General features: G+C 43.2%; 1 protein-coding gene across 1 annotated transcript in view; it reads right to left on the reverse strand.

The window, feature by feature from the left end:
• Nucleotides 1-15,526, reverse strand: part of POLK (DNA polymerase kappa) — a 104,154-nt gene that overhangs the window by 20,637 nt on the left and 67,991 nt on the right. The window contains exons 14-17 of the mRNA XM_024194126.1: nucleotides 5,375-5,478; nucleotides 3,570-3,668; nucleotides 281-379; nucleotides 82-186 (exon numbers count right to left, since the gene is read on the reverse strand). Of these exons, the coding sequence (XP_024049894.1) occupies nucleotides 82-186; nucleotides 281-379; nucleotides 3,570-3,668; nucleotides 5,375-5,478 (407 nt within the window). The remainder of the gene's footprint in view (nucleotides 1-81; nucleotides 187-280; nucleotides 380-3,569; nucleotides 3,669-5,374; nucleotides 5,479-15,526) is intronic.

Below are 15,526 nucleotides of genomic sequence, written 5' to 3' on the forward strand. Positions count from 1 at the left end.
TGCAGGTCATATTGTACTTCACCTCACAATATGAAGGAAACAAGCCCCTATATATTGTAGGTAACTAGACACATACTGTACCTCATCTGGCTTGTTTAGGTCCTTCAGCTGAAGTTCCTGGAGAAGATAATCCACTATGTCAACGTTATTGTTCAGAGCTGCAAAGTGCAGGACATTCATTCCCTCCTAAGGAAAACACAAGCCTGTTCTGTAAGATTATATTACACTTCTTCTCAAGATGAATATGTTTAGTGTTGGTTAAAATTTGTCATCAACAAACCTGGTCCGTAGCCTTTTGGTCAGCACCTGCTTTAACTAACATTCGCATTATGTCTAGGTTTCCAGACCAAGCTGCAAGATGAATCGCCATCAACCCGTGCTTCAAATAAAATTAAAAAGGCAGAAATTACCATTAAAATACCCCAGACTACCATTCAAATTGCACTATATGATCTTATATGATTAATGTGCTGAGCTGACTCTGTGAAACTGGCCCTGTTAACACTATTCCCAGACACTGAAGGACTAACTGTGGATAATATAGCCATAATTTTTCCAGGTGAATAAAAGTTACCTCTTTTAATTTTCATTCCTTTGTCCTGCGTTTCTTCATCTCTGATAAACCTCTTTGAGCTCTCTCTCTCTCTCTCTTTGTGCCTCCTCCTCCTCCCTCACTCCCACCAAAGGAATACACATCAGGAGCTTCTAATCTCTCTTTCCTGGTACCATTCGCATAGGTATTCTGTCTTTTGTTTTCCTTGGGTCCCCAATCTCTCTTCCTTAATTAGCATTATTATTATTTATACCAGAGCCTCAGTCATGGACCAGGATCCCATTGTTCTAGGTGCTGGACAGACACACAACAAAAAGACAGCCCCTGCCACAAAAAGTTTGTAATATAAGTATAAGACAGGACACAACCGATGGATACAAACAGACGGGGGAGTATGGAGAAACAATAAGGAAATCACATAATGGCTATGTCCTGCCACCAAGCTTTCTCTGTTCAGTCCTACCCCTTGTTCCCTGTCACAATCCCACTCCATCTCCCCTCTGCAAAGCAAACCAGGCTACTTGTTCCTCAATCTGTGATGCTAGTTCTCTGAAGTCAGTGAGAATAGACAAAAGCAGGCTACACAAGAGGACTGTTAAAGTCCTCCAGAGCCATACAGCCAAGGAACTAAGAGATTAAAGTGTGCCTTTAATCATTTCTGGAATCTACCTCAATGAACACAGCTGTACTTTAGAGGTGGCTGGTGTAATGTCAGAAATGTTAAACTGCCTGCGGCATTATTTCCCACACCTGCAATAATACTTTCTAGATGTTGTAATTCCAGGAATAAGGCCAGAACACACTGTGTCATCTCCACAGACATAGTATTAGACATTATTTCCATAGTGGACGAGTAAGTAGAATAAAAAGGAAAAATGCTTTTAAATATATCATTTTTAACAGGTAAGCTGAAAAATAAAGAACAATATTATGTTTATTTCCAAGGTTTTATTTTTTTTTCCAACTTAAATTTTACACAAACAATGATTTTTAAGAACACCTTGGACCCTACTGTTATTTATTTGGAATGTTATTTACTTGGAATGAAGATGAAATTCATACCAGATTCAGAAACAAAGTCAGAACATTTGATATATCATAGAATTTCTTATTAATTGCAAGCTACAACTGACTGTCAAAGAGTGCATGAGTTATCTGCAAGTAGCCTCCTCCCAGGTGCCTCATTGTGGCCTTAGGGCAGCCCTACAAGTAGCCCCTTGCCTCATTTTCCCTTTTGGGTTCTCACTAATTCCAAAGCAGCACACACTCAAGTCCATAACATAATTTATTAACCAAACATAATACAAAAGTCTCCAAGAATAGTCCATATCAACCCAGTGCAAGTAGGCGTTAAAAATCATATATCCTCCTGGCCATTCACATAACACGTACCACTTTCCAGTGCCTCTGCCTCACCCAGACTCTTTGTCAGTCCTCCTCTGTCCTTCTATTGACACAGTCACCCCGACCCTCCTTCTGGGGTACAATCCCACTCTTCCCAGTGGGAACTTCCACAGCCTCTTTATTGGGAGCCTCTCATTGTTCCTCTGGGCCCCAGCTCTCCAGCAAGGAGATACCAGTGGGTCATTTCCTCTACTTCTCTCCCTTCCTTCAGCCCTCTTTGGCCCTTGGCTCCAGCCCTCTGTCTTAGAGCCAGCAGGATGTCACTCTGCTGTTTCTCCTGCCTTTAGCGCTCTCCAGCCCTGGCTCTCTGGCTTGGGAACACCAGCCAGCAATCCCCTTGCGGATCTCCTGCCTTCATCCTCTCTCAGGGAGAACCTTCTTTCTCTGGTAGCTCTCATCTCCTGCTCTGTCTCCTGACTGATTCTGTCCGTTCTGAGGCACTGGATCTCACCAGACCTCTTAGAGTATCCTAGATGCTGCCCCACCCTCTTAAGTGGCCCAACTGGGAGCATCAGGACAGGAACAGGGTCGCTGAGCCCCGTTCCTCTTAATGGCCCAGCCACTCTGTTACTCTCGTCCATAATCAGGATATGCACTCTACGTTCTTTTTAGCGATGGTTTAGTTTTAGTTTAGAAAAAAAAAAAGTATAAAACAGGAGAAGTCTTGCATGAAAAGGGTATAAATATTTCTAGAATTTAAACAAAAACATCTCTAATATAATGTTTTAAGAACTCCAAAACTGCTCTGTTGGGCCCTTAAACAGGAATGAGAAATTCTAGAAGACAAGAGAGAGACAGGGGCTTAAAATGTCGGTTTCATTTTTTAAAAATTACAACATCCAATTATTCATAGAAATATTGTCATGAATTACAAGTCATAACTTGTAACCCAGCTGTTTGGATGTATACATTTCCCTTCAGTGTTTGTAAGTCAAACATTGCAGCACTGTGTTAGTGTATGGGGAGACAGTGAAACAAACAGAAACAAAATTGAAAATGGCTAATCTATTTTCACCATATCCAAGCAGAATGAAGTACAAAAGTAAACAAACAGATATCTGGTGAAAAGTGAATTGCATTTTTAAAACTCTTTCCATTTGAAATCTGTTCATTCTTAGTAACCCATAAGGAATTTTGCTTCATTACTATATGGGCTGGATCTCCCACTGTGCTGCAGCCACTCTGCCTCATACTGCCAGCCAAAGTGGCTCTAAAACTGACAGTCTAGCCACCCACCCCAGTGCAGGGAGTCCTTTTGATGGCATAGAGACAGCATAGTGGCTACTATACTACTCCCCTCTCAGCTGCCAGATTTGGAGCGGGGGTCCTGGAGGAAAAGGGATGTGGCCAGTGGTTATCTGTTCTCCAGTGATCCCTGGTTGCTTTGTCAGCCCGTTGGGGCTATTGGTGGTGTAAATTAGAGCAGTCTAACAGCTGCTCTAATTTACACAAGGATCCAAACTGGTACACACCCACCCCAGGATTGGTGTTAAATCACCTTTATACACACACACACACACACACACACACACACCCTGTGCTGTACTGTTGCAACTGTAGCAGCCAAGGGTTCAGACCACGTTTTTTGATCTGACAGTATTGATTTGCTTACCTTATCTGCAACATCCACTCTAGCTTTGTGATGGAGAAGAAAATCCACAGTAGATATATGATTTCCTGCAACAGCAAAATGGAGAGCTGTGCGCTGCAGCTGAAATAAAACAAGCTTGGGTGGATAGGTATGTAATATAGTTATTTTTATTACACAAATTATCAGGATTTCTGAATCCTCTGATCAAAGCTCCCCAGCACACATTCATTTGCACACTCTCTAGCCAAAATTTGCCATTATCTGTATTTCTGTTCCCTTGTATCTAAATTAAATATTGTGTTTAATGAAATCTAGTAGAACCAGAGTACAATAGGTATTTATGTGCCATTCTAATCCCTTCCCTGAAACTCACTAACGTGTCATAAACAGGGCTTAAGTAAACACACATTGCTTAGAGAGAGGAGATATGCTGTGCAGAAAACATTCATTTTCACAATTTCTATTTTACTGTTTGATTTTAAAAGCAAAGATTTAGGTGATATCTATACTATGAGTGCTATGCAATAGCTGTAGACCAGGCCTAAAATTTACATAATTCGATTTGTTTCTTGGTGATATCCTGGTTGCTACATATTTGTTTTTGATTTTATCTCTCTAATGCATAACTCGAATGCTCCTCTTACTTGGTATTAGTCACCATTTCAGTTTGGTCTGATGTTTATGCAAACGAAGGTTTCCATCCTCCAACCCTCAATAAATAACTTTACACATGCAAATAATCTGAAGGAGTTCAATGGGTCTACCCATATGAAATAGGCGTGGCCTGCACTTAAAAATGAGATCAACCTAGTTACATCGCTCAGGGCTGTCAAAAATTTCATGCCCGGAGTACCATTAATAGCAGTATGTATTCATGGAAACAATATTCTTATTCAAAAGAATGTAATTTTAAAAGGATCCTTTTTCTCTTTCTTTTCTGAAGGAGGACTCAGGAATCCAGCTGCAGGTACTCTTACTTCCCCAGTTCCAAACTAAGCACGTGGAAAAGGTAGCACATTTTTTTCAGAACTTGTGATTAAGTATTAGGACGTGCTAAGTCAGACAGTTTACACCTAAAAGTTTGATGCAGGCTGGCGACCATTTGTACCAACCCCCTGGATGGGCTGCCCAAGGGGAGTGAACTGCCGTGGACAGGCACTACAGGGGGACACTCTTTGTTATTGCAGGATGCCCTGGACTAACATCCTTCTCCATGAAATGCTGCAACACTTTGTGTAGAATTTTCTAGTCCAAATTTAGATCTACACCAAAAGGGTACAACTCTTGTTGATATCAATGGAGTTCCATCTGCTTGCACCAGGTCTGAATTCTGACCTCACCGTGTAGCCACAGAATACAAGTGCAGTCATGTTTCAGCACACATTGAACAACACAACTCTTTATGTGCATTTTAATCTGCAAAGCATTTCACAAGAACCAAAAATGCCTGTGAGGTTAAGTATACCCATTTTACAGATGGGGATATTGAGGCAGAGGTTAAACTAATTGCCCAAGGTCACAGAGTATCAAGATTATAACTCAGAAGTTCCTGGTCCCACTCTTATACACTGATCACTAGACCTGTGAATTACTGATCACCCTGCACTCTTGTTAAGTGCAAGTGGAGGGCACTCTTCACTTCACAAGATTTGGGCACTCAACTGGACACCTGAAATACTACTTGTTCAGAGAATTTTCTACAAGGGTATCTTTATCCTCCTCCTCTTGCAGTCAAATACACTAATACTTTTGAGATTTCACTTAGTGACCATACACAAGGCATATTTCTGGTAATTAAAATGTTATACACAGTATTTTATACTCACTGTATTTACAGCATTAATGTTAACATTCTTCCTAAGTAACTTCTCCATGGTTTCCAAATTGTTCATTTTAGCAGCATGCTGAAATTCTCTCTCATGTGGTAACACTGTAGAAAATGTGACAAAGTAGTTTATGGTATTTAAGAAATAGTCATAAAAAACTTAAATAATAACTCTACTTTGTTCAACATCTTCATTAATGATCTGGATGATGGGATGGATTGAACCCTCAGCAAATTTGCAGATGACACTAAGATGGGGGGAGAGGTAGATAAGTGGAGGATAGGGATAGGGTCCAGAGTGACCTAGACAAAGTGGAGGATTGGGCCAAAAGAAATCTAATGAGGTTCAACAAGGACAAGTGCAGAGCCCTGCACTTAGGATGGAAGAATCCCATGTATTGCTACAGGCTGGGGACCGACTGGCTAAGCAACAGTTCTGCAGAAAAGGACCCGGGGATTACAGTGGATGAGAAGCTGGATATGAGTCAACAGTGTGCCCTTGTTGCCAAGAAGGCTAAAAGCATTTTGGGCTGCTTTAGTAGAAGCATTGCCAGCACATTGAGGGAAGTGATTATTCCCCTCTATTTGGCACTCGTGAGGCCACATCTGGGGTATTGCGTCCAGTTTTGGGCCCCCCACTACAGAGAGTCCAGCAGAGGGCAACGAAAATGATTAGGGGGCTGGAGCACATGACTTATGAGGAGGGGCTGAGGGAACTGGGCTTATTTGGTCTGCAGAAAAGAAGAGTGAGGGGGGATTTGATAGCAGCCTTCAACTACCTGAAGGGGGGTTCCAAAGACGTGGAGCTAGGCTGTTCTCAGTGGTGGCAGATGACAGAACAAGAAGCAATAGTCTCAAGTTGCAGTGGGGGAAGTCTAGTTTAGATATTAGGAAAAACTATTTCACTAGGAGGGAGGTGAAGCACTGGAATGGGTTACCTAGGGACGTGGTGGAATCTCCATCCTTAGAGGTTTTTAAGGCTCAGCTTAACAAAGCCCTGTCTGGGATGATTTAGTTGGGGTTGGTCCTGCTTTGAGCAGGGTGTTGGACTAGATGACCTCCTGAAGTCTCTTCCAACCCTAATCTTCTATGATTCTACTCCCCTTACTTCCTGTTGTGATATGCACATCTTATTTCAATATTCTATGTGAATTATTTGCTTTTTATCATGGAATTGTTGTTACAACATTACATTCCCCCCGCCCTCAAGCATCTGGTTGATCTCTCTAGTTCCAGTTCTTTAAGAACAAATAGAAATAGAATTTTCACAGCACAAAAATATCATTAATTGCACTTCCCAGCATTTATATAGTTCCCGTCACCCAAATGGGTCCCAGGGTGCTTTACAAATGTAACAACCAACAGTACAAAATTACAGGAACTATTTCACTCATTCTTTTAAATACAGCCACCTCAGGAGTGAAATGCAGCAATTGTTTGAGAGACAAGGTGCATGAGGTAATATCTTTTATTGGACCAACTTCTACTGGTGAGAGAGACAGGCTTTTGTAAGCTCAAATGCTTGTCTCGCTCACCAGCAGAAGTTGGTTCAATAAAAATATTACCTCACTCATCCCCTGGGACTGACACAGTTCCAACAGCATTGCATACAGCAGCTATTTAACAGAACACACCACCAATCTCCATAACACTGTCGGGCAGGAACTGATGCATGCATATATCCAAGTAAAACTGATAGAGGAGTTTAGGTAGAAAGAAGGTGATTACCTACATTGTAATTTGACTGGGACACCTGAGAGAATACAGTATTCCGATTCTTGGAAAATTCATGAGATTTACTAGAGCTTAAGACCTTGGTTTTATGCCTCACCCAAAAAGAGAGCACCTCTAGCAGCAAAGAAACCTGGGGAAGCTAGGCTTTTTTGGATACAGTATTAACAAAACCACTAGGCACCCACTTGGTCGGCTGTGACAAAACTATTAATATTTAATAAACTCAGAAAAGAGATTTCAAAGAGTGAGCATTAAACATCAGTCTAGCTAAAATAGAAGTCTAAGGCCATGTCTACACTTACAAGCTTACAGTGGCACAGCTGTACCGATACAGCTGTTCCACTGTAAGGTCTCCCATGTAACCGTGTTATGCTGACAGGAGAGAGCTCCCCTGTCGATATAATAAAACCAGCTCAACGAGCAGTGGTAGCTATGTCAGCGGGAACGCATCTCTCACCAACATAGCACTGTGCACACAAGCACTTCTGTCGGCAAAACTTATGTTGCTCAGGAGGTATTTATTTCACCCCCCTGAGCGACAAAAGTTTTGCCGACAGAAGTGCTAGTGTAGATATGGCCCTATAGACTTCTCTGTCAGCACACCTCTTTCCTAGCACAATAGATACAGATAACTAACCTTTAGCTGTTAGGCTAAATATCATAGAGACCAGATATCTAACAGGGGCACCAGTTTGGAACTGTCGCAGAGAGGACAGTGTTACCTACTGAACCACCAGCACCATTTTCTGCAGCAACTACTCGTTTCCTAGAGATCTTCTATCCAAGCCCTGACCCACTGCATTCTTGCTTAGCTTGAGGTCTAGTGAGATCACAGCTTGAGGTAGAATGATTTCAGGTTACATTCAGGGAAAGCAGCACCCACTTAACTGTATCTTATCTTTTATCCCAGAATTATCTTTCTGGGAATAATCCACAGCCACAGTGGACAAAACAGACGTTCAGCTGGACAGTTCCAAAGCAATGCATTTATTATAGGCTTTTCTATGGCAATGTCACAGCAGTATCTAAGTACCACACAATGAATGTATTTTTCCACACAATAGCCCTATGAGGCAAAGAAATATCATCTAACAGATGAGGACAAAGACCAAGAAAATCAGCAAGATGCAAACAAAAGTACATTTCTGCATTAAATACAAAAGACAACAGCCTAACAAGTTATCCAGCCATGATTCACCAAAGCAGGGATATCCCAAGAGCTATTATATTACTGTAATGTGGAAGTTCCCCTCCATGCTAAGGGCATGTCTACACATACAGTGCTGCAGCAGTACAGCTGTACCAATGCAGCTGTGCCGCTGCAGTGCATCTGGTGAAGACACTCTCACGTCAGCATAATAAAACCACCTCCGCGAATGGCAGAAGCTATGTCAGCAGGAGAAGCCCTCCTGCCGACGATGCGCTGTGCACACGAGTGCTTATGTCGGTATAACTTATATTGCTCAGGGGGCTGGTTTATTCACACCTCTGAGCGATATACATTATACCGACATAACCTGTAGGGTAGACATAGTCTAATTCTCCCTCTCACCTGGAGTCCTGAAGTCTGAATTTCTCAGTGTCACATTAATGAATTTTCAAGAGATCTTAATGTAAAAAAACATTCCATTCTGTTCACACTGTGTCTGGGATAAAGAGGAGTAAGACTGATGGCAGAAACAGTACAGGAAGCAATAACCTGCACAGAAACAAGAAAAAATCTTGTTTGGAAGGCCAAGCCTACAAACCCCTATGCTTCTTCTTCCATTGCCACATTTAACCATTATTTCAGCACTAATGGACCTGATCCTCCTTTACCTACATTGCTGCAAACAAGTAATAATTCTATTGAAATCAAGAGTTGAAAGAGAGGTCCTTTGGTATGCTCACTGTGTGGAACAAGACAAGGATACGTGGTATGGGTTTTTAACCAGGCCGCAATTTTGTCAAAGTACATCCAAGGTTCTCGTCAGGGGACAGCCCAGAGCAGTCACTCACTCCCCTTTGATCATTTGCCAATTCTTGGAGGCTTCCACTGCAGGGGGAGCCAATCATCACACAAGGAGGGTCTCTGTGAGCTCCACTTGCCTGCTAGCTCCCTCCCACTTTTGGGGGAAGACGCAAGAAGGGAGCTCAACCCCCAGCCAGCATTGCTGCCAAGTGCCTTGGCAGGGCGGTCCACCAAGGTAATGCCCTGGCTCCTGGTTTGCATTTGCCCCCAGTGAGTTAGACACGATGCCTCCATCTCATAAGAAGATGCCTTTGGGATGCCTACAGCGTTACCTTTTTGGATCCTGAGCCTAAATCAGCCAGTTCCTGCACTGGGCACCTGCCAAAAGTTGGAACAACTAAATGACTCCCATGCAGGTCCAAGCTGTGACCTTTGGGAGGGGGAGAATTCCAGCCTTCTGGCTGTCCAACATCCAACCCCTAGGTTTCACTGGGAGGAAGGCAAACAAAAACAAAAAACCCAACCAGCTTCACTCAATCTGGTGGTATGGGGAAAAATTCCTTCCTAGCCCCGAAGTGGCAACCAGCACAGCCCACAATGACCTAGGTAGCGGAGGAAGGGTGGGTGGACTACTGGAAACCAACAAACAGGAAGTGGCTCTGAGCACTTGGGTTTTATTAAGTCCAAATCTCCTGGCTCCAAATCATTGGCCAAATCACAGGAGACTGCAGCCTATCCTGAAGTTCTGTTGGAGGTGGAAATCTCACATCCTGTCCTTTTGCCCTCTTCCATTGCAGGAGCCACCAAAACACATCCCTCGCTAAGCTTGAGGTCCGCGTTGCTTCAGCATTCTCTCTTGGAATGGTTTAGAGCAGGGGTAGTCAATTATTTTGTGTCAAGGTCCAAATTTCTTAGTCAAGGTATAGTCAAGGTCCGGACTCCAGAGAAAATAATAATAAGAAGAAACGAACAAAAATGATAAGTAAATAAAGATTTCAGGGTCTGTTCAAAAGTGTCTGGCGGTCCGGATTTGGCCTATGGTCCACCTATTGACTACCCTGGTTTAGAGTTTGAATAATGAATCTTTCCATGCTTGTCTCACTTTTCGTTTCCTGCCATGTTATCCACAAAGATAAAATCTCTCATTACCCTGCAGGAAATACAATATATTTTGCAGGCTAAACAGAGAGTTTAGCTGGTTGAATAGTGGAGGAAGAGGGTTCCAAGAAGCTATGCTTTTTCATTTACTCAATTTTTTGGTGAAATTTTTCATTTTAGAATTTTAATTTTTTCAGGTTTTTGTCTTTTCCTCCAAACCCTCTCCACTTTTTTTCCTATTTGGCATTGAACTTTGGGAAAGGAAAGAAAAAATGAAAAAGACATTTTAAAATTAACATTTCCAATGTCTAAAAAAGGGCCATTTTCCTATTAAAAAATGATTCACTTGACAAATTTCTGCCAGCTCTTATAGTGATATTACTTGACTTATCAACTATACCTTATTCTATAGCACCTTTTCCCACCTAACCTCAAAAGCGCTCTCTGTATGGGCTGCAGACAGGAAGTAGGATACTACACCCCTGGAGACTGCAAAAGTTTTACCATTGACTGCAATGGGGCCAGACATTCACCCAACGTCCTTTCATAGTTGATTTGGGCCCCGATTCTGCAAAATGTATGTACATGCTTCAAGCATGTGAGCAGTCCCACTGAAATCGGTGGGATTTCTTATGCGTTTCAAGTTAAGCGTGTGCACAAGTGTTTGCAGGTCCAGGGACTTGGATTGTAGATGGGCCAAAACCAGCACCCCTGATTCTCATTATACCAGACTTGTAAAGACTGAGGGGCTCTGATAGATACTTGATGTACATTATTTTTAATGTACATAAAATTGTACATAGTTTGATTACTTCCTTCTCTGCCACCTTTGGTATGTTCCTTGCTTTGGGGCAAAAAGGAAAACAAAACAAAAATGGACCTAATAACCTGACCACTTCACTTGCATGTTGTATCTTGTTCCCCCACCCTTTGTCTGCTCCTCCTCTAGTTCAGAAGGTAAGCTCTCTGGGGCAAGGTGTGTGTCATAACGTCTACACTTACCGGAGGGTCCGGCGGCAGGCAATCGATGTTCTGGGATCGATCCCGGAAGTGCTCGCCGTCGACGCCGGTACTCCAGCTCGGCGAGAGGAGTACGCGGCATCAATGGGGGAGCCTGCCTGCCGCATCTGGACCCGCGGTAAGTTCGGACTAAGGTACGCAAATTCAGCTATGTTAATAACGTAGCTGAATTCGAAGTACCTTAGTCCGAAGTGGGGGCTTAGTGGGGACCAGGAAACACTCAAAGCCTCCTGATTAGATGCTACTATACCTATAACACAAATTTATAATAATCCCCCCCAAAAAAATGTTGGGAGGGGAAGGAATTCAGACTTGCAGCTAAACTTTATAGCTCCCCTCCAATTTCCACAGTGGCCCAACCCAGAACTGCAGAGCCAAACACCCCAGCCCCTTGGGAAAGACTGGATCTTAACTGTGCAGCTTGAGCCCGGTCTAAAGCGGATCAGGGAGGGAACACAAAGAAACCGGCTCGACTTCGGTCAGCTTGCTCCGGTTTCTCTCAGTCAGTCCAGGCTCAGGAGAACACCTCCTGCAACGGATCTGACGGGGATTGTAAAACGTGTCCCCAAGAGATGCAAACGGCCCGGTGCAGAGCCGAGGGACAGCCTCTGCCCAGTCTAGCTGTCTAAAAGCAGTTCCTTCCTCCTGCAGCGGGGCTGCTGTCTCTCAGCTCTCCCGCCTCACGCCCGCCCCCGTTGCCCTTCTGTGGTCTGCCCGCGGCGCGATCCCCGCTGCGGCCGCGCAGCGCCGAGCCCCAGCCACGCGCACTCACGCGTCTCGTAGTCGGCTGCGGGTGCCTCCGCCGCCGGCTGCGTTCCATCCTGTCTGGGGCTCAGCGCGCCCAGGAAATCGCTCAGCGCCTTCATAGTGCGGCCCCAAGTCCTCTCCTTTGCCCTCCAGGGAAGCAGCCGCCTCCAGGCAGGGCTCTGGGGCTAGCTACTCAACAGGGTGCGAGAAGGGAGGTGCCAGCTGGCAGCAGCGCCCTGTGTGCGCAGGAGAAGCATTTGACTTTGACTTGTTTTACGTGCATAGAAAAACCGGTTGGTTAGGGTTGTAGGTTGTTATGATGCGGGCTATAACTGAGAGGCAGCCAGAAGAAAAGGGCCACCCTGCCCTCCCAGCCCAGGCTGTGGGGCACACAGTAGTACTAGTGAGCTGCCTAAACCTTGCCAGGCACCATCGAAGTACAACTCTCATCACCCACCTCTCACTCACCAGCTTTACTGCCTCCTTAACAAAAGGAAAAAGATTAAAATCACCTTAAAATAAGGCCAGCAGAAGCAGGAAATAACCCAACACTTGATATTGCCCAGGCAACAGAGTCCATCTAATTGCTGCTCACTGTACAAAGTATGGTGGTGTCACTTTTATCTGGACCTCCCCATATTAGTCTCTTTTCATACATTTAGATTGCAAACTGGAGCCAGCACAGACTTTTACGGTACAGCTACAGGAATGCAAATAAATCAATAATGTACATTCAATGTCTAATACAATGGGTCCTGAGGATATGTCTACACTGCAATAAAACACCCACAGCTGGCCCACATTGGCTGACTCAGGCTCACAAGGCAGTAAAATTGCAGTGTAGCTATTCCACCTGGGCTCCAGCCTGAGCAGCAACACACTGCAATTTTATAGTCCCACCATCTGAGTACACTGATCGGTGGGGCACACATATTTTATTGCACTGAAGACATACCTTAAGTGCTACCGCAGTACAAATATGTAATAACTGTGTGTGAAAATACCGGCTTTGCACACGCAAATTGCTGTGCTTCTACAAAGTCAAGACGTGGCAGTACCACCAAACTAGGTCTACTCCCCACACCTACTTTGATCTACTTTAGCCACTCTTCATATATTATTCTAGAGGTGAATACCCTTTTGTTATAGAATATAGAAATTTTCTTTTAATGTGACCTTTTAAAAACATGAATATAGCATTCTGTAAAATTAATATTAACTTGATATTGGAAAAACTACCTCGAGCTGTGCAAAAATATAATTCATCTATCTTGTGTGGTTGAAGGCACTTACGATTAAATACTTTTGCCTCTGGCTATTGAATTAAGTGCTAACATTTCAAAAGCTTAATTATCTTTTTATTTAAAACAATATTAACAGGAATTTACATAGCATGTTTCATCTCTGAATCTCACAGTGGTTTACAAATTAAGTAGAGTGGAGTATAGAATCCAGAAGTCTTGGCTACTAGTCTCATGTTCTAATCACTATGCAATGCACGATTTTACATTTTTTTTCCAGTCAGCTGGTTTAAATCTTTCCAATACAGTCATGCTGAAGTGCACACATAATCTTTAAATACGATAAACCTAGGCCTAATTATGAGAGGCAACAGCATCAACATACACATCAGAGATAATAAAAAAATGAATCAGTGTGAAAGTAAACATGTAAAGAGGAGAATGCATGGCTTACCATGTCACAGCTGAATCACAGAGATTCTGCTTTCAGTTGCTTAACATTCCTATGAGTCAGGTGTTCCAGAATAATTTCTTTTGAGTAGGAGACTTATCTTTGTATTGTACCTGGCACTGGTAATTTAATATAGATCTTAGTATTCCTTTTCCACAGTAAAACCCAAAGAAGAATAACTACTTAAACAATAAGGTTTACCTTGTGAAATTGGCACCACTGAGGGTAGGGATTTGCAGCTTCATAAAAAATCAGGGGTAGAGTTGAGTATAGAATCCAGGAGTGCTGGCTACTAGTCCAAGGTTCTAATCAGTACCTACAGCACCAGTTTACAATTCCTCTCTGTCATCTGAATTAATGATTCCATTACAGCCATGTCATAAGTGCTCAAACTTTGAAGATGATAAAACTAGAGCACCAAATGAGGTGAACTTGCCATGGAATTCACCAGGCTGGTGACCATTTCAGAAGGCTTCAGCATCTTCCAGAAGACTGAGTGAGTAGCTGCCAACAATACCAGGGCAAAGGGGTAGCTATAAATCTCCCTCATTCTGTGCCCCTAGACTAGAGCCAGGACTTTGCAGCTCATAGCCCCAGAAGCCCCTCCTCTCTCAGAAGCACCAAGGTCTATCTATGAGAGTTGAAGGCATTAGTTTATATTACAAAAATTGTGGCCAAGCTAGTAATATTAGGCAGAGTGGTGGTTGAGGATAGGCTATTAAAAAGAAAAGGGAACAAACACAAACAAATAATAGAAAGCTAAGTGAATCTTGGGTCGCTTTTCACAGGGATTAGGGGACGGGGCAAATGTTGCAGGAGTACAGATTATTAGATTTTGATAGGGAAATAAAAACATTTAAGTGTACATGATTCAGAACCATCAAATCATGCACACACTATTAGCCTGTGTAACGACAGGGCCTTGTTATCCTGGTTATTGGTATCCTTCTCTTCCTCCTCACCCCGTCTCCTATTATTTGTTATGCCCATTTGTTGTGTCTTGTCTTTAATCAGAGTACAAGTTCCTTGGAGCAGGACAAATCTCAACAAAGGTGTTTAAACAGAGTTTAGCACAAAGGAGCATGATCCCAAGTGGTGCTGCAGTAATATAAATAGTGATGTGAAGTGGGGGCATGGCTGTGAGATCCCTCAGAACACAAGCATGCAAGAGGAAATCTGTTCCCAGCCCCAAGGCATCTTTATTGAGCCCCCTCTGGGCTGCTCCCCAGACCTCTCTCCTGGCAGCATGACTCTTGACAGACATCCCCTACATTTGCCTCCTTTGGGATAGAAGACAGAGAGAAGGATTTCAGTTGATTTGTAAATACAGCAATAATTTCAATGTATGAGTCTGCCAGTAGTTCAGGAGTGGAACTGCTGCCCAGACTCAGCCCCTGCTGTCCACACCTTTGGAGCTACCATCAATTAGAGTGGTTTTTGGAACTGGGGAAAAAAGCAAAATAGTGGTTGGAATATCACCCCAATTTTGGAAGAATCAATTGCTTTCCAAATCTCCAATCCGATCAGGTATGTGGGTGGGTGCAGAAGGAAGGTGACTGACTGGACCCCTAGCATATTCAGGAATCCAACTACAGCAGAACCCTGTTTATTCGATCGAATTGGGATCTGGGCCAGATCGGATAGTCAAATTTGGATAAACCGGAGAATGGGAAAATGCAAGGCTGCAGTGCCATCTAGTGGCCACAGGAAAGATCACCTGCTTCTGGATCTGTGTGCGCTGGTTGTTCGGTTAATACAGAGAGCCAGATAATGGAGGGTCGGATAAAAGGGATTCTACTGTAATGGACTCTGAACAATTAAAAGAAACTACACAAAGTTAGTCATAGTATTATCAAATGATGGTGAGATATTCTGTAGGTAAGATTAGGATGACACTTCAGAACTTGGAAG

The sequence above is a fragment of the Terrapene carolina genome, unplaced genomic scaffold (genome assembly GCF_002925995.2).
Source record: "Terrapene carolina triunguis isolate 2854851 unplaced genomic scaffold, T_m_triunguis-2.0 Scaffold69, whole genome shotgun sequence".
Lineage (NCBI taxonomy): Eukaryota > Metazoa > Chordata > Testudines > Emydidae > Terrapene > Terrapene triunguis.